Source organism: Mustela nivalis (assembly GCF_964662115.1).
Source record: "Mustela nivalis genome assembly, chromosome: 2".
Lineage (NCBI taxonomy): Eukaryota > Metazoa > Chordata > Mammalia > Carnivora > Mustelidae > Mustela > Mustela nivalis.
The window spans coordinates 167739090-167757803 of record NC_139021.1 but is presented as its reverse complement, the minus strand read 5'-3'; the positions used below and the strand labels follow the sequence as shown (position 1 = coordinate 167757803).

General features: G+C 36.6%; 1 protein-coding gene across 22 annotated transcripts in view; it reads right to left on the bottom strand.

Moving 5' to 3' along the window:
* Positions 1–4148: 4148 nt before the first annotated feature.
* Positions 4149–18714, bottom strand: part of ADD3 (adducin 3) — a 126319-nt gene continuing 111753 nt past the window's right edge. For 13 of the 22 annotated variants that reach the window (XM_082720178.1, XM_082720177.1, XM_082720180.1 and 10 more), the window contains 11 exons: positions 17507–17587; positions 16517–16666; positions 15881–16024; positions 15669–15767; positions 14253–14435; positions 13418–13675; positions 11728–11847; positions 11182–11268; positions 8741–8864; positions 7026–7121; positions 4149–6386 (listed from right to left, as the gene is read on the bottom strand). In XM_082720178.1, the coding sequence (XP_082576304.1) occupies positions 6094–6386; positions 7026–7121; positions 8741–8864; positions 11182–11268; positions 11728–11847; positions 13418–13675; positions 14253–14435; positions 15669–15767; positions 15881–16024; positions 16517–16666; positions 17507–17587 (1635 nt within the window). In that variant the 3' untranslated portion in view covers positions 4149–6093. Of the gene's footprint in view, positions 6387–7025; positions 7541–8740; positions 8865–11181; positions 11269–11727; positions 11848–13417; positions 13676–14252; positions 14436–15668; positions 15768–15880; positions 16025–16516; positions 16667–17506; positions 17588–18714 lie in introns of those variants that run through there. The other 9 variants (XM_082720166.1, XM_082720167.1, XM_082720162.1 and 6 more) reach the window with 2 other exon arrangements.

The following is an 18714-nucleotide window of genomic DNA, read 5'->3' as shown; positions in this document are numbered from 1 at the left end:
GAAGATATTGCTTTTGGAAAAACCAATTAGAAAATGCTCTTACGTTAAGGACAAACACTAGACTGGCAAATCATTGAAGAGGGTCTAGCAGCCCTGCAGCTCTAGGTCTGCACTGGGCCACTCACTGCCAACATTTTCTTTTAAACCCAGAAGAGTTCCAGCGGGAAATCCACAAGGCTCTCCATCCCTTAATTCCTCCATTTTATTATCATTTTATAAACACACCACTTTCCTCATTTCCAACCCATCTGTGAATATTACTGCTATGGGAGATAAAAAGTTTTTCTTGAAAAATCTCAAGTCTAAATATCAACCTGAGAGGACGCAGTTTGGTCCAAGTAGTCCAATTAAATAATACTCCAGACTGTTCTTTCCATAGGGCTCATACATTTACCGCCCCCCCCCCATTTACTGGCTTTTTGAGGGGCAGTTTACTGCAAGTAGACAATGAGGACAAAGTTGTGTCTACAAGACACAAGACTGTGGACAAGATTCTGTCCTATGTATTTTGTCATTTTTAAAAGCACAGCTAAAAAGTTTTGGAATAATTTCTTAGAAACTTATCAGTGCACATCCAAATTAGATTAGTAATACTACTTTGCTTCCTCTTTTGCCTTTTACCAAATTAGATTAATAAAATCAGTGTGAATTGATTTTAAGGTACGGACAAGAAACTAGTATTTTGTCTAGTGAGGGGAGTTAGCTGGGACTGAAAATAAGGTACATGTATTTTTTTAAACTATTGTAAACAAGGTCAAAGCTGGCCCCGGGAATGGCAAAACCTAAAGTAGTTTGTGTAGGTATAAAATGGAAGGTAGCTTAATCAGTAACATTCACCACTGCTTTGATATCAAGACTTGCCCAACTAGAAATTATATAGGCCTTAGAAGCAATTATGGACTGGTTATATACCCATCTATCTTTCTGTTAGATTAAAACACAGAACCTTTTGGCCATGGAATAAATATCATAAAGTACCAATTTGTCATTTAAGGTATAAATGACATTTAAAATATTACTGGTTGCAGCAATAAAATCTGCACCTTGATTAATTTGAGAGAATACACAAAATTCTCTGCAGACTTGACACTTTAGGAAAAACAATACTGATTACATAATATACAGGCTCAGTCCTGCAATAGATACTCTTAACGATTTCTGTAACAACATATTAGCATTATTTTGCCAGAAACTTTAGAAAACTGTATGGTTATTCCTTGGTTACAACCCGATGAGCTTCCAGGGGAGACTATAGCACAGTGGAGAGGAGATGCAGACCTGAAGCCCTTTGCTTACCTCCTGGCTTTGCTGCCTCCACGCTGCATAGGTTAGGCAAGCACGGCTTCTCTGAAGGACTGATCCTTCTAAAGTCAGAACAAGAAAACAAGGCTGAAGGAATAAATGAAGTAATTTGGTATCCTTAAACTTCCCTCAATCTTAAAGTACATCTAGCAATGCATAATCAGAATACAGTCCTAACTGGAAGCTCAAAGATATTTTGGATAAAAGTTCTCACGATTAATTAAATCTAAATTTAGACCCAGGATTGCCCTCTAATGGCCATCTCTTAGAAATCCCTTTGAAAACTACTGAATTTGCAAGTTATTTTTTCTATCAAATTTCCCCAAAAGGCTTATCCTTGTTCTTATCTCCAGTATGTATACTAGACTCTTCTCCAAGAAAGATCTCCAAATATATTTATTTAAATATATTTATTTAAATAAAGTTGTAAGTGAATAAAAGTATACTTCTGATGTTTAAAACTACTTGTAGAACTAAGGACACCTGGCTGGCTCAGTGGGTAGAGCACAAGACTATTGATCTCGGGGTTAGAAGTTCAAGCCCCACATTGGGCCTAGAGCAGACTTAAAAAATAAATAAAATTAAAAAAAAAATGTCAAGATTTAAGAAAAACATTCTCTAACTGAACAGTCTTTTCGTGTTTTTAAAATACCACTTTCCTTGGAATGTCTCTCCTTGTCCCCAACACTGAAAATCAGAAAGGAAAAATAAAGAAAAGATAAACGGCTTTTACCCAAGTCTTTTCTGTATCTTAAGCAAAGGTAGAGAGCAATACCTTGTCCTCTAGGTGTCATGGTGAAGGGTCAGGGCTGCTCCGTATATTAAAGGATAGTATCACCACAGGCCACTCCCACTTTGTAGGTATTCATCAATTTCTTCCTTCTTGGGGTGACTTATTTAGAAAAAGAAAAGTCTTCCAAATTAAAAGTTAATGTTTTATCCTAAATCTATATCCCATCTTATATCACAACATGAATTCAGCATGGTTGGATTTATAATCTAAGAAAACTGCCTTAAAAAAAAAACTCACTGGACCCACGCTGGGTCTGGCACACAGGTGTCACTAGTAATTTTAGAATCTGAATTTTGATGGGTGAAATGCTAGTACCCCTTATTCATTTTCTGTAAGCCTTGGTCTCATTATCTACAAAATGGGGGATAATATCACCTATTTTGTTGGGATGTTGGGAAGGCCAAATGAGGTAATACATGAAAAGCCCTTGGGATAATTTTTGATTAACAGAAGGCATTAAAAAGCAAGAGGTTATCAATTAATCTCTCCAGCCAAAACATGCCAATTTTTGAAGAAGGCATTTCATTGCCACTCACAGGAACAAGGAGTCATTTTCTACCACGGTTTCCTCTTGAGACCTCACTTCAGATACTGTTTCAATGTGTTTTCCACGGTAAGCATTGGAATCCTTCCCGTGGTATCTGGATTGGTGAAATGAACTTGCCAAGACAACAAAGTTGAGAACAATCTAGTGAAGAGAATGATAAGCACCAAAGGAAATGTCTTCTAAGTTCTGGATTATTTCCCAACCAACATGGTGCCTATCAACTAACAGAGGGAAGAAGGTACGGGCAAGGATTTAAGCCACGCAGTGGATTGTTAGGTCTATTACACCCTCTAGTGGCCAAAAAGAAGATTGTTCTTTTAAAAATCTTGGTTTGATCAAGATGGAAATTTGGATAAGTATACATATCACCCTTGAGTTAAAAAAATAACCAGCTTGCCTTTATGTTTTCTGCCCATGTTAAAAAAAAAAAAAAGAAAAACCCTAAAAGCTAATGTTAAGAGAAACCAATGTTGTCACAACTGGACCCATTTGGCTCTCTTTCTTCTCTGCTAAATGAAAATACTAAACACTAGAAGAAAAGGCACAGGCAGCACACCTTTCAATGCCATATTGACTCTCAAATGTAACTAAAGTTAATGGTCTTTGTTGCGTTATGGAAGGGAATTCTGAAATGAGTATCTTTCTAAAGCAGGAATTTTTCACCACAGGGTTATTTACAAGCCAGGGTAATAATTAAATATGCCCAAGACTATGAATCTATTCTTCTCTGCCTAAACCCTTCATTTTTATAATGGGTAATTATAGTAAAAACTTCAATTAACCAGAACCCTCAATTAACATGATTTCCCCTCCTGCACTCTATTTTTAGGACAAAGTGGAAGAAGGAAATCACAAGAAGTCATTCCTATGAAGGACTGAGTTTGAAAATCTTCTAGAATAAATTATGCTAAGGAGAAAAAACCCAGAATAAAATTACATTCACACCATGATAAGCAATATATAGGAGATGTATCTATAAATCATCAAGAGTTGGAAGGGAATAGATTTATTTTAATGTTAAGATGCTGGAATTGTAACCTAATTTCTATTCTTTTAATTATCATAGTTACATTTAAAAAAATCAAAGACAAGAGTAATGTATATAATAAAATCAGCATATATTCTGCAACATTTTCTATTCTACATGCATAGATCTGAATCGTAGAACTGAGACTGAGATTCAGAGTCTTAAGTCCTTCCAAGATCATGAGATCCCAGAGATATAGTTAAGGTCACATTTGCTATTCAAGGCAAAAAAACAGGTCCCTTGGGGGAACACTTCGTCTAATATGAGCTGAAACAATAACTTTTTTTAATACAGTGAATTTTCAACTAATTTGAAAATAAATTTACTAGGAAATTACTTACTCAGAAGCCAACAGTCCTACTTAAAATCTCACTGCACTTAAAAAAAACGAAACAAAATAACAAAACCCTCATATTCCACAAAGCAATTCAGGCTATGCAACCACCCTTGAAACCTGAAAGTTCATGATACCAAATCCATCTATTTAAAATACTGTTTATTTGTGATTTAACATTAATTAGCATTACATCTAAGAGCAATATCAGATAACATTTATACATTTTCCACAGGACACAGAGGTTCATTGGCTCATTCTTTATGCCAAAGCAAGTAAATAGAGGCATTAGCAAAAGGTGCAAATAGTTCACTGTTGCGTTTAAAAAATATTTATGCACATTGCATTCATTTAAGATATATATATATTTAAAAAGTTATGGAAAAGCATAGTTCACAGGTTACTGTTTCTACATACGTTGTAATACAACATAAATGATGTAGAACATAAAAAATTCTCAAATACAGAATTAAGCAACTGAAAGTTTCCACTAAGAGATTAAAATACTGATTCCAGTAGTTAGTGAGATCTAGAATGAAATTTCCAGGCTCTGTTTCAACTTTGCATCATCATACACATACAGTCAAACAGAACCAGCCCCAGAACACACTGTAATCAATGTGATTTTTTTACATCCCAACTCACCCTCCAGAAACACTTCAGATTATTTTTACCCAGACCATTTCAAATCATTGATTTTACATTGATTTGTGACATCACTTGGGTGATGGGGGGGGGGGGAACTATATTAAGCCTAGTTTAAATTTGTATTTACATTAGAATGGAAGTTAACTGAAGTAAGGTAAGAAAATTTTGTCAAAATCAACAAGTGGTAGGTTTTCTCACTGGGGGATCAGACCCACTGATTTCTTCTAGTACTGCCTTCTAAAGATATAGAGATTAAAAGGAACTGACCCTTTTAAAACTCAAATATCAACCAAGAAATATGATTTTGGCAAAGCAGAATTTTAACAATTTGGGACATGTTTCAAATAGACTATGCTTTAAATCCTATCGTGACTGAATCTTTATCAAACTAGAATTCTTTGCATGACACCACTTTTGTCCCTTCCTTTTTCACTTTCTCTCTTCCTTTTCATTTGGTTACCATAGGAGAGCTTCTTCATTTGTTAGCAATACTCAGAGAAAAATGTATGATAAGGTTCAAATATGAATCTAGTTATACCTTGAAATGCTCTAATCCCCTTTTGATACCAAGTCCCTGGATTCTTGAATTATATTTAAGTATACTTAGTACCAAGCAGCCTCAAATGTGCTCTACTGTTATATGATTGGCTAATATGCTTATGACGCTTTTATATTGAATGGTATACAAACATCTCAACATACAAAAATCATTTTTGCCAGAGTTAAACTAAATAACCCATGTTACGTGTACAAAATCCCCTTTGTTGAAAAATAAGGGGCTTTCTAAACTAATAAAAAAGGAAGTTTTCAAAAATTATAGTTTACTAAAATGATTTATTTTTTTTTGGCAAAGAAGGTTACTTCAGGTGAGGAAATTTTATACTATGAATAAAATTCCAAATGAATATTTTCTTAAACTTTTCTTTAAAAAAATTATGTGCCAGTGTATACTAATGCTATAGATTCTTAGAAGCTTTTAAAGTGTTCTGTTAATGCCCACTGAAACAATGGGAACCCAAAAGGTACAGTCAATAATCGTGGTAAAAAATTATATTCTGATTACACAGTGAAGCAGGTGTTGAGAAATAAAAATTCTCTCTTGTTCACTGGTAATTTGTTTCCAACAGATATTATGCAGAAGGCCTGAAGTAATTCAGACAGATATCTGTTTGTGATGAATTATAGTAATACTTCATGAGGGCAGAGCTAACTAAAACTAGCAAGTGTTTAAAAATTCAAAACCTTTTTTGGACATATAAAATGAGATGAATTTGAAATTGTTTTCATAATGTTTTTCTTTTAGTAAAATCTCTTTCCAGTTCTTAAGTCCAGTTTGCTACATACCCCCAATCTTATCTACCACTGCATATTAATGATCAACTTAAATGTGGTATTTAAATGTGCAATGTCACACTGTAATAACAGTTATAAAAAGACTTTAGTTAGGCTTCAACTTTCTCCTTTTTTTTGTTCTTTTTCAGAAAAGAAGGAGTACGGAATTTCTTCTTTTTCTTGGATGGTGATTTGGAAGGTGAGCCTTCAGGTGACAGGACTTCTTCAATTTTTTCTGGAGACTTAATGGTAATCTCGATGTTCTCTATGGTCGTGCTTGTAGTTAACCTACTCACTCGCTTCGCAAGCTCATCTTCAACATCATGCATATCATCCTTGCCATTCACTACCATGACAGGCACTTCCATGGAGATGAAGCTCTTGGAAAATAGCTCATGGTTTTCTACAAAAGGGGAGGGGGTGGGGGTTTTTTTTGGGTTATTTTATACAGTTAACAACTTTGTTTTATTTTATAAAACTGAAATGTTTTAGCAATGTACTAAGGTATTACTTTAAATTCAATAAAGATAAATCATTATCTTAATAGACCATGGGTCTATTAGCAGGAAGCTAATTTTCTCACGTAGTATAAAGGCGAAAGGCACAAAGTTATTAGACCAAAGGATGAAGGATAGCTAAGTCTGGTTTGATGATTTAACAGTTTCATTGTAAATCAAGTCAATACAAATGAGGAAGACAACATGTATTTTTCTTTAATTTGGGGGTCATTTGGCAATTAAAACTGAAAAAGATTTCATGCTTCTGATTGGAAGATGTAGGACAAACCACTTTTAATTTCACAAATTCTTAAGAGCTAATCGGTTGCTAGGATCCAAATTAAGGTAAATCAATATAAACTCTGAACAAAAGTAGCCCACCATTTAATAAAATAATAAATAAATAAAATTATTGGGAGCTTTAAGTAAAATCCATGGCAAACTTATTGCAATCAGGAGTTCAATTCCTTTACGTGAAAACAAATGACAGAGGACAAACTCTTAAGACTAACTCAGTGAATGCTATGGGAAGTTACAGTGAATACCTTCTAATTTTTCAGGGATATTTTGCGGTGACTGAGTTTGAGACTGAATTTGTGAAACAGATGAAGCGTCATCTGAGAGTAATTCCTGCTCAGCATCTGTTGGATGAGAGTTTAGTTAAAAGCCATGCAAAACAAAGAAGCATAAGATCTCAGGGAGGTTAGTACATCAAACTCCTGCAGATGTCCGATAAACTCTTCAGCAATGAGCTGAGCATGCTAGCTTTCCCATAGAATAATAATTATGCATTAAGAGGAGGTTAATGTGTTAACATTTCTGGCTGCTACTAATAAGTTTACATACATGCTTAGTAAGGAAGCATGGCTAATCGCAGCCCAGGCAAATAATTTGTATGCATTTAGCTTTTGCTTGAGTGTTAGAAAACCAAAATACACTGAGCAGCCGGGTGATGAAAAGTCTCTGATGAAAGAATGATGAAGTCTCACCAATGATGCTACATTCATGAGGAGGGCAGAATGCCTCACTGAATTTGTGAACAATATCCAATTAGTGATTCCTGTCAGAGCAATATTAGTGAGCTAATTCAGAAGGCCATAATGAATGTGGAAGAAACTACTTATAAAAATATATATATAAAAGGTGATGGTTCTAGAGTGCAGTATTTATTACCTGACATCTTTAGGCTTTCAAAACAATGAGAGATTAAAGAGGGACATTTTATAAAATAGAAAAACAGAGAAAGTTTCCAACATTATGTCAGAATAAACAAATTCAATAATACCACTTAGAAAATTTCGTATGTTCACATTAATGAGTCAAGACGACTCCCTCTTGTGACAAAGGCACCAACTAACATACTGATAAAAATCGTTCCCTTGATGATCCTCTGGTCAATTCTTTCTACATGATACCTAACATGAACAAAATTTCTCTATTAGTTCTGTTTTGCCTTTGGTAAAAATTTCAACTCTATGTTGTAGATGCTGTAAAGCAGAGGCTTTTACATTTTTCTAGGGTCACAGACAAGAATTCTCCTTTACCCTGAGTGCCTCCTTTCCCCAAATGTGTATCATACAAAATTAAGCATATATTTTTCAGATGGCTCATGGACTGTCTGGAGTTTAGCCAAAGATCCAAGATTGAGAACCCCTGCTATAAAGAATTTATTTTTGAGAAGAAGGGAGTTAATATTTAATTAGCTGGGGTTTCACGAACAACTTTTAAATATAATCTTGCTTAGGGTCCTAAAGTCAGAAAAACTCAACCTCATAAGAGTGCCCATGTGTTTAAAGAAAGTCACATCAAAATTATGGCAGTTCGCTTTTGAGATAGTATTGGTACCTTGTGATACCAATCTCTCTCTCAACAAGAGAGATTTTACAAAGTATTATTAAAGACACACAATATATGCTGTAATGTTTAAATCTATTACTATACCGATATTTATTTTAGCTGGTAATTCTTTACTTATCTGTGGGTATCACTGTACTATGGAAGACTTTCTGCCAGCCATCAGATTGCTTTCCAAGGAAAGCTGTTTTCTCTACATGTTTACATAAATGGACTATGGGGACTGCATTTTAGCTCCACCCACACTCAGCAAGGTCTGGGAGAGATAACAGAATAACCAATTGCAGAAGGATATTTAAAAACAACAACAATAACAACAAAACACTGACTGCCTTCTATCATCCAACTCAAGGTGTTCTGCTGTTAGCAGTTATGGTTATCAGGCTTAACCTGAAAATGAACTAACCTTCCAAGCCTTGCTGTTTACGTTCGATTGTCTTCTTATACTCTTCAAGTTCTCCTTCTGTGAGATGACTGAAGGGGTTGGGAGGAGCTGGTGGAGCCTGATCGTCATCTTCAAATTGCATGGTCTTGTGGAAGAAACATTGACAGATCAGAGGTTATTCTTTGGAACCGGATTAGGGGGCAGAGAACATAGCTGAAGGCTCTCAGAATGATGGTGGGAGAATGGTAGGAGCCTGAAGAATTCTGTAGATAAATGGCCTCAGATAAAAGAATGATGGTGGGAGAATGGTAGGAGCCTGAAGAATTCTGTAGATAAATGGCCTCAGATAAAAGAACTACAAAATTAACATTTGGGGATTCCCTAGAGAAACAACCAATGACCCTACAGTGTGAAGTTGATCAGTCCCAAGCTCTGCATGCACCCAGAGCATCTGACTGGCTTTCCAGTGCCCCATTCTTTTTTTTTTTTTTTTAAGATTTTATTTATTTATTTGACAGAGAGAGATCACAAGTAGGCAGAGAGGCAGGCAGAGAGAGAGAGGAGGAAGCAGGCTCCCCGCTGAGCAGAGAGCCCGACGCGGGACTCGATCCCAGGACCCTGAGATCACGACCTGAGCCGAAGGCAGTGGCTTAACCCACTGAGCCACCCAGGCGCCCCTCCAGTGCCCCATTCTTAAATATAAACAGACTACCATGTATTACTAGACACCTGAGGAATGCTTCCAATATGGAAGGGAAAAACTAGGAAACAACAAAAAGAGAACTTAGAAGAACAAGGAAAATAAAGGTAGCTCAAGAAAATCTTAAATTGATTCCCTTAGAGCAGTAAGAGAAAATGCTGTATCCATGAAAAAGACCAGGATGTTATTTAAAAAAGAAACATTCAGGGAGTAAGAAGTCTTAAAAATCTATCAAAATGTATCAAAACAGAAAATTAAACAGAGGGATAATAGTCAAGCAAATCTCCTAAAAGTAGGAAAAAAAGACAAAGGGATAGAAAATGGTAAAGAGAAGAATCAGAGGCTCAAAGAGATTCAATTAACAGTAAATCTTGACCAGGTGCCTGGGTGGCTCAGTGGGTTAAGCCTCTGCCTTCAGCTCAGGTCATGATCTCAGGGTCCTGGGATCCAGTCCCGCATTGGGCTCTCTGCTCAGTAGGGAGTCCATTTCTTCCTCTCTCTCTGCCTGCCTCTCTGCCTGCTTGTGATCTCTCTCTCTCAAATAAATAAATAAAGTCTTAAAAAAAAAAAAAAAAGTAAATCTTGACAGAAAGAGACTGGAAGGAAAAAACTATTGAAGAAATACATTTTAAAAATTCCCAGAACTGAACCATAGGACTTTGCAGATTCAAAGTGTTTACTGAATGCTAAGAACAAAGACTCAAAGAAATCTACTAGAGAGCACATCATCGTGAAACTTCCAAACAGGAGGGATGCAGAAGAGGTCTGAAAGAATGAAAACGGGCCCTGCAGTCCCCTTCTACTTCTCAACAGTAACATGAAGTTAGGGGACAACAGAGTGATGCTTTCCACGTTTTTGAGGTAAATTATTCTAACTAGAATTCTGTGTCTATTATATGAACATTTGAGGGTAAAACACAGGATTTTAAGCTGTTACCTCCCGTGTACCCCTTCTCAGAAAGCTAGTAAGAGGATATGCTCATGATAAAAGAATAAATCACGAAACTGGAAGACAGGATGTAGGAAACAGGATACTACACAGTCAAGAATCAGAGGAATCTTCAGGATGAGAATGTGCAGCTGGTCTGAAGAGCAACCAGTCTAGATCTGGTCTAGAATGACAGAGCAATGAGAGATTACCTGTTACCTTTGACCCTTTGGAAAACAATAAGGCTTTAAAATTCCTTTGAGAAGTTTGGGAAAAACTAAGCCAATGCACCCAAAATACAAAGCCAATGACAATGACTTACTAACTCCAGGGGTCAGAGAGTAGTATAAGAAAGGAGTTGTAATCATGGGATACTATCTCGCTCAGCAGTAAACACCAAAAGCTGATTTAACAAGGAAACTGTAATATAATCTTTCCCCATTTTCTCATCTCTGAAATCAGGATTCATCTAATGATTAATGGCTTCCTACAATTTTAATTGTGAGGGTTTTTCCTCTTTTAGTGATATACAAAACCATGGCACTTCTTACAGTTGAGGACATAGGCTCAATGAAATCAATTGAGATCTAAAATTAATAGGCCAAGAAAAAGCAGAACAAAAAGCAGCTCTTTAGAAACATGAAGGTAAATGCTAGAAGAAAATCCTTGCCCCTTAAAATTCAGAGTTGAAGGTGATATTTTAAGTCTTGCAATTATCTGACTTTTTAACTTGTGCTTATATTAACTTTAGTAAACATAAATATTCATTTGTAAAAAACAAAGAAATTAGTGTGGTAAATCAAAATCAAAGATCATATTGCTTCATGGACTTACAGAAGGTGGTTTATCCACAACAATTCCAGCAAGCAATTGAGATTGTGGTCCTGCTGTTTTCAAGTCATACCGGTTTTGTTCTCGAATCTGAATTGAAATACAGTAACAAGTTCTTGGGGGCAACTATGCAGATGACCTTTACTTTCTCTTTTCCCACAGGCTTGCTATCTGACCACCCAGAGCCTCTTTCATTCCTGTCTCCACAAAGCCCTCTCTGATCAATCCAACAACTCACATTCATCTCCTCCACTCTTCTCCATGTGTGATTTCTATTGTCTTACATGGTTAGAGAACTACATTTTCCACTAACGCCAGGGCTCACTTTTGCTAATACAGCAGCAATATGTTTAATGTTTCTTTCTCGGGTAGCCCACTCTCCACTGACTAGCAGAGCTGAAGGTATTCAATACAAGCTAAAAGTATGAGTTTCAAATTATTCTTTAATCAAACCCCCAAGTTTGGTATTAATCAGATTTAATCACGAGCGATTTGAACATAAAATGGTATTAAAAATGCCTCCCCAGGCCAAAGAGGACCGCATCTTACCTTATTTCTCTTTTCTAGTACCTCATTTGGGTTTGTGTTTAAAGGAACAAACTGATTTGGATCTTCAATTTTGATAGGTGTTCCACTACTAACTTTAGAAGAGTCCTCTGCTCTCATCCACTAAAAAACAAAAAATTTTATAGAATAAAGCTTTGTGTTAAGGAAAAAAGGTAGGTTCTTGATAACTGTTTATAGACTCAAAGACAGGGAGCATACACTGCCAATATTTTAAAGAATTTCACTAAGCAGTATTTAGTGGTCAATTACTATATATCTCACACTGTTAGAAAAAGGCTCATGATCAGCACTCAAAAAAAGTGATTACTATTTACATGAATACTCATTTATATGGCTCCTTAAATTTTCTCCCTTTGGCATTTTCAAATACGATGCTCAAACACTCCAAGCACAGATACAGAGCTTAATCTCGTATTAACTCACATTTAGAGATGGTGCCTGCATTAAAGTTTCTTCAACTGATGATGGCTAAGTTGCCAAAAAGGACATAGGAATCTTTTAAGATTTAGTTTTCCAGACTTCATTTTTTATTTTTGGTTGCCAGAAAAGGCCAATGACCTGACCAGCATTTTACAGAGAGGGTAATCTGGTAGTGACCCATAATACAACAGAAGAATAGGGATGGCAGAGCCTTATAGAATTTTTCTTCACCCCATATTATATCCCTAAAAGAAGGCTAATATTCATCAAGATTAATAATGGCTGTCCATCAGTCTCTGTCAATAAAATTAATTCTGGGAAACTAAGGAGTTTAATTATGTTCTTTTACTAGGAGATTAAAAAAATAGGTTTCTTAAGATTGTATTTATTTTTTAAATTTTATTTTTTATTTTATTTATTCATTTATTTAATTTATTTTTTTGATAGAGTGAGGGAGAGAGAGAGAACATGAGCAGGGTCAGAGGGAGAAGCAGACTTCCCTGCTGAACAGGGAGCCTGATGTGGGGCTTGATCCCAGGACTCTGGGTTCATGACCTAAGCTGAAGGCAGACATTTTTTAATTGACTGAGCCATGCAGGCTCCCTAGGAGATAAGATCTTATAGACTAGGGAGAAACACTTTGATGCCTAGGAACTTCCATATTGAATGCTACTGATTTTTGTGATAGGATGAACAATTTTGAGTATTTAGAGGATATTTGGTGATAAGCACTCTAAAACTAAACCAAATCTGAAGCAAAATGTTGAAAAAGGTAAGACAACCCATGTCTCTCTCTATAAGATCTTGCCTAAGGATAACTATGTGCAGTAATTCATGAAACTCTGGAACCATTATGTTTTAGTATCTTTTATAGATCTGATTCACTGGTATAAATATAAACTGCAAAGCAGTATCAAATAGTGGATTAAGGAGAGGGTTCCAGAGTCACTGTATGCATCCAAATCATGACTTTACTATTCACAGATTATTAGTTAATCCTTCTCTGCCTCAGTTTTCACATCTATAAAATGGGGGAGAAAAACAGCATCTTCTTTGTCATAAGAGAATTAAGTAAAAATTCCTTTATGGCCCATAAAACAAAGTATCTTGTACAAAGTTTACACCCGATAAATGACAGGTTATTATTATTATTATATTCTGCTTTCCCAATATTTTTAACAGAACATTCAATTCACGAGTAACTAGGCAAAATGTTTAGTAATGTGGCAAACCACAGAGAATAGTGACATACTGTGATTTTGGTCCTGGGACTGGTTTCACCGTTCCGAGACTCCTCAGGCACATTCACTTTCATGTAAGTATTTGGGGAGTTCAGCCATCTTGTTTTTTCACGCTGCTGTCTCTGTGCCATGTATTTGAGAGGAGAGAGTGGTACTGTGTCATCCTCAAAGGAAAAAGCAGTCACAGTTGCTGGGATTTCCACATCACTCTTGTGCCTGGGCTTCTCTCGAATGAGAGGATGCCTGTAAGCATAGCCTGTTCTATACCCCTAAGGGAGAAAAAGAAACCATATTTGAAGCAACCAAACATTACCAAACACAACATTTGGACTCTAATCCTTTAAAAAAATGATCAAAAAGACTCCTCTGTCAAAAAACAAAGGGGAAAATATCCTTCAAACCCCACATAAACTCCACGTAACATCAGAGTTGAAATTACGCAAATTTCAAGATCTGGTTGAAAGAGATTCCAGCTGACAATGCGATCTCCACTCACACAACTGTTCCTGACAAAGGTAATTTCAAAACTGCTGACCAGAAACATTTTCCTCATTATTTTCTAGTTTTCTGGAAGTCAGATCTCAGTGCTCATTTAAGTCTCTGCTTCTGGGTCTGAGGGAAAATCTATCTTCTGACCCTTAGTGGAGGAGGGTAAAATCTCAAGATGACATGTTTCACCATTTGATTCTTAAAAATGTGGTAAAATTACACTGGAATGCCTCCCTAGGGTCAAACTCAGCTCCCAGAGGCATAAAGAGGGTCCCAGATAGTCCAAAGGGAGATGGAGGCATTTGCTCTTGAATCTGAAGACATGAAATCCAAGTTCACATATAATTTTTCACCTACCAAATTATCCAGAGTCCTCATCAGCCCTTCAAACTCAATCTCTCCAACTTTCCATTTTTGATGGGAACCCATATTCACTCCTCCTCCTCCAGATGCTGCTACAGTGTGAGTGAAAGCTTTATACTTCTGCGGATCCAGCACAAGCAGATTGTCTACTCCACCTGCCCCTGCTAATGCCCGCACCTGTGATCAATGGCAAAACAGGCACAAGACTGTAAAGATTATAATGAATATTTTACCTTTAAAAAGTTATATTTATTTTTATTTTTTAAAAGGTATAATTTTAATTCAGCAAATACCTGTAACACTTAACCTATATAGGTTATAACTAACCTATATAACCTATAATATAGGTCATTAACTAACAACAAAAAGAAGGCAACATACTTGTGAAAATAGGCAGCTGAAGTATCTTTTCCATCTATCTGAAAAAGATACCTTCCAGGATTCCGACCCTCCCTCCTGGAAAACACAGTTAGAGCCATTCCTTCTAATAGATTTCAAAAAACTGAATTCTCTTGCCAAATTTTAAAGTTAACTTGCAGTTTTCCCATGGCTATCCTTTTTTTTTTTTTTTCCTGAAAGTTATAATTTCAAAGAAATACAGACACTATACTGTGAATCTAAGGATATTTAGGCAGAAGTAGTCAGGTCATTATCTTAAGCTTTTCACAGCTTCACTGGAGAAGAGGAGGAGGTACTGTTAAAGCGGGAAAAAAAAGTTGGTTAAGACATTAAAATTGACAGAAAAGTTTTTTCCCTTTTTCTGTGGGAAATAAATAATAATCTTAATAAATTAAGATTATTACCATTTGCTTCAAGATAATCTTCATGAAGATGGAAACTAAGGTCTGTTAAAAATACATTCAGCTTCTCTGAGGAAAAAAGTAGCTAATGACCATCCAGCCCATTATAATAAGTCTGAGGGTGTGCAATTGTTAGAAACTGCAAGAGTTTGTAAGACTTCTGGCCCTGCTCTTACACTTTTTATAAAAGTGGCTGTAATACATCTTATCTTTGAGGATTGACAGTTGTCTCTGTTTCTCAGCGCTACACCACTACAGGATAAAAACAGAGATATATAAATTTACACTATCTTAAAAAGTAGGATTGGGGGAAAATGATGTTTATGAAGCACTCGGATTTGTGTGTGCATTTATATGTGACATTTTCCCCTCCTATTTTCTTTATTTTTTTTTCCCCTCCTATTTTCAATTCAAGAGATAACTGAGCTGATCCTTTTTATTCAAGTAAAAGAGAACTTCTCTTAAAAGGCAAAACATTAAAAAAAAAAAAAAAGACAAAACAGAAAGCCAACAGGACTTTGCAAATAAGTAAACACAAAACCCAACTCAACAAGCAAATTACAAAGCAATTAAAAAAAAAAGTGCGTGTGTGGGAGGATAATTTTCCTACCTGAATCTCACAGGCTATCTGCGCACTAAATATATAATGAAAAGCCTCCTCAACTGTTTCTCCAAGGGCGACCACACCATGATTTCTGAGTACCAGCACCTAAAATAGAATCCCAAAGCAATCACTTGAAATAACTGGCATAGCTCACACTGTTTTCATCAACAGCAAGAGCAACAAAAATAGCTCCTTCAACAGAAACTCTACTTACATACCTTACAACTTGGCCCCAGAACTTTCTGCAGTTGAATTCTCTCCTCTTGTTCATCAAGTGACCCTTGGTAGTCATAATAGGCGATATCTCCCAGGATGAGGGACTCTTGCGAAATTGGAAGGATCCCGCACTTCATGGAGGAGACCTATTTGATTGGGTCCACGTCAAGAGGACACATTTAGTTACTAATTACACTCTCCGAGGAACCTGATTCTTTAGTCAGCTCAAGAAGCACTAGCCTAGTCACTGTGTTCACCATTCCAGCCCATCTCCCACTCCAGCTCATCATTTCTTCCAGGGGGGAAACAAAACAAAACAAAACGGATTTAGGGGATACAAGCCAATTTAAATGTTATGCCAAATATTATGAAAGAAACTTTGCTTCAAAAAACTCAGTACCCAATTATTAACTGATTAGTTAAAAATGCCTATGTTTTTTCTCCAGTTGTTTCTTACAATGTCAGCATTTGGTCCAAAGGAACTTTCGCTTTCTGGGTACTCAGAGAACTAATATTTTGAGTAGGATTCTGAATGATGGGGTGTGAAAGTGTGTAGGTAATAAAGCATCATGTAAGGAAAACCACAAAAATAATACCCTTCCCAGAACCACTGCTGCTTTTCCCCTTCAGTGACTTACAGCTGCTGTTGCAAGGGTATGGATGTGTATTACACACTTAACATCAGGACGTGTGGAATAGATTGCAGCATGGGGACTGAAGCCTGAATGGTCAATTTTCAGATTAGTACTTCCCTGATCAACCACTTCTCCTATTATATTGACTTTCACCTGGAAAAAATCAGAGAGACATATTTAATTGGTGTCATTGTATCAAAGACATGTATCAAACTCCGTCTTTGGTCTACCAGCTAAACCAGGAGGTGGCAAACTTTTTTGTCAAAGACCAAACAGTAAGTATTTTAGACTTTGTGGGCCTCTGTTGCAACTACTCAACTCTGCTATGTAGAGCCATGAAGAACTGTTAAAAAACAACAAACAAACAAACCAAAAAACGAGTGTGACTTTGTTCCCACTAAACCTTATTTACAAAAAACAGTGTGCAACAAAACTCAGAATTTAGTAAGAAGTAGTTTCCCAAAAGCCAAATAACTTAAAACTCTTCACTAAAGGTCTGGACAAGGTTACTAAACTCACTGGAAAAATGTCCATTTGCTAACACCCAGAACCAGTGTAGTTCCTGCCATTCTAGAAGCCAACGACACTGGCTATGAGCACAATCATGGAAAAAAAAAAAAATACTACACGGTCAGCCCCCCTGCTCACACCAGTGGAACTTTGCTGAAATCCATAAAATACACACAGACTCTGTGAGTTTTTTAAAAATTCCAGAGTATACAGGGTGGAAAAAATTTCAAAAGATTCCCTTCAAAACATGAACAGGTTCACTGACAAGATCAGCTTATTTATTAGTCTCTTTTAACTACCTTGTTTTTCTTTACCCCTAAAGCTTTTCTTACAAAATCAACATAACCTTCCAAATGTTTTCCTGTTCATTAGCAAACATTTCCCATCCATACCTTCTCTTGTTCTGCCCTGTACCAAAACCTAAAAGCTGTTAGAAAAGCACAAAGAAGAACAAAGAAAGTAATGTAGGAACGAAAATTATACCAGATTGGAGGCTGTAGCTTCAGAAAAAGACAGGCCTCTAGGAATTATTATTATGTGGTCTTGCTCCTTACTTATTCTCACCTGGGAGAAAGAACAAAAACAGGGAATTACTGTGAGGTGTTCATATTTTACAGTGTAAATACAACTAGGAATATATTTGCAGTGAATAACTATAAGAGATTGTGGGGGGGGGGGCGTTGATAGGAAGCAACAGAGCAGAAATTAAAGGAGTGCAACAGGAAACTTTCCTTGAAAAGTTTTCTTCCTCAACACGCAAGCACTTGCTAAAAATTTTTTTTTTTTTTTTAAAGATTTTATTTATTTATTTGACAGAGAGAAATCACAAGTAGACAGAGAGGCAGGCAGAGAGAGAGAGAGGGAAGCAGGCTCCCTGCTGAGCAGAGAGCCCGATGCGGGACTCGATCCCAGGACCCTGAGATCATGACCTGAGCCGAAGGCAGCGGCTTAACCCACTGAGCCACCCAGGCGCCCACTTGCTAAAAATTTCTGACGTTAGTTTCTCATTTACTGAAACTTACCAGTAGTGTTATCCTGGGAGTTCTAAGGTTGCTCAGGCTCAACTACATTCATGAGAAAATATTAACTGAATGCGGTAATGACTACAATCTCGACTGACAATATGGACATTAAGGGAAAAGGGGCAAAGGAAAGAGAACAGAGTCTCTTCCTGGGAAGGAGTTGAGGTAGAGATGGTGGGGGAAACTAAGGAGTGGCGGAGAGGGAAGAGCCCTAAGGAAGACCGCACCCGAGCCACTGTGACCACAATTCCGTACTTTTTTACTTCCAAATACTGTTTGGCTTTCAAGTGTGACAACATGAAAACAGATGATAATGGAAAAAAATATACTTTAAAAATAAAGCCCAGGGAGAAAACTTCCCTGACCCCCTCTATTTTTCCTGTGCCAAGTGCTTTTTAGTGACACTCATGCTCAAATATAATTAATATATAGAGAAAAAATTCTGCAGAAGAATAGTGGATAGGTTCTGCAGTTGGTTTGCACTAAAAGGACACCACAGACCAATGGAGAGGAAAGGTAGGTTAACTGCAGGCTCTCCCTTAGAGTTAAGGTTTGAATCAGGAGTCGGCTGTAACCCAGCAACGCTAGGTTCAGAAAATGAAGTCTGACTGAACTTATGAGTAAACGTGGGAAGAGTACAGCTGCCTTCTCGTTGGGATTTTTTAGAAA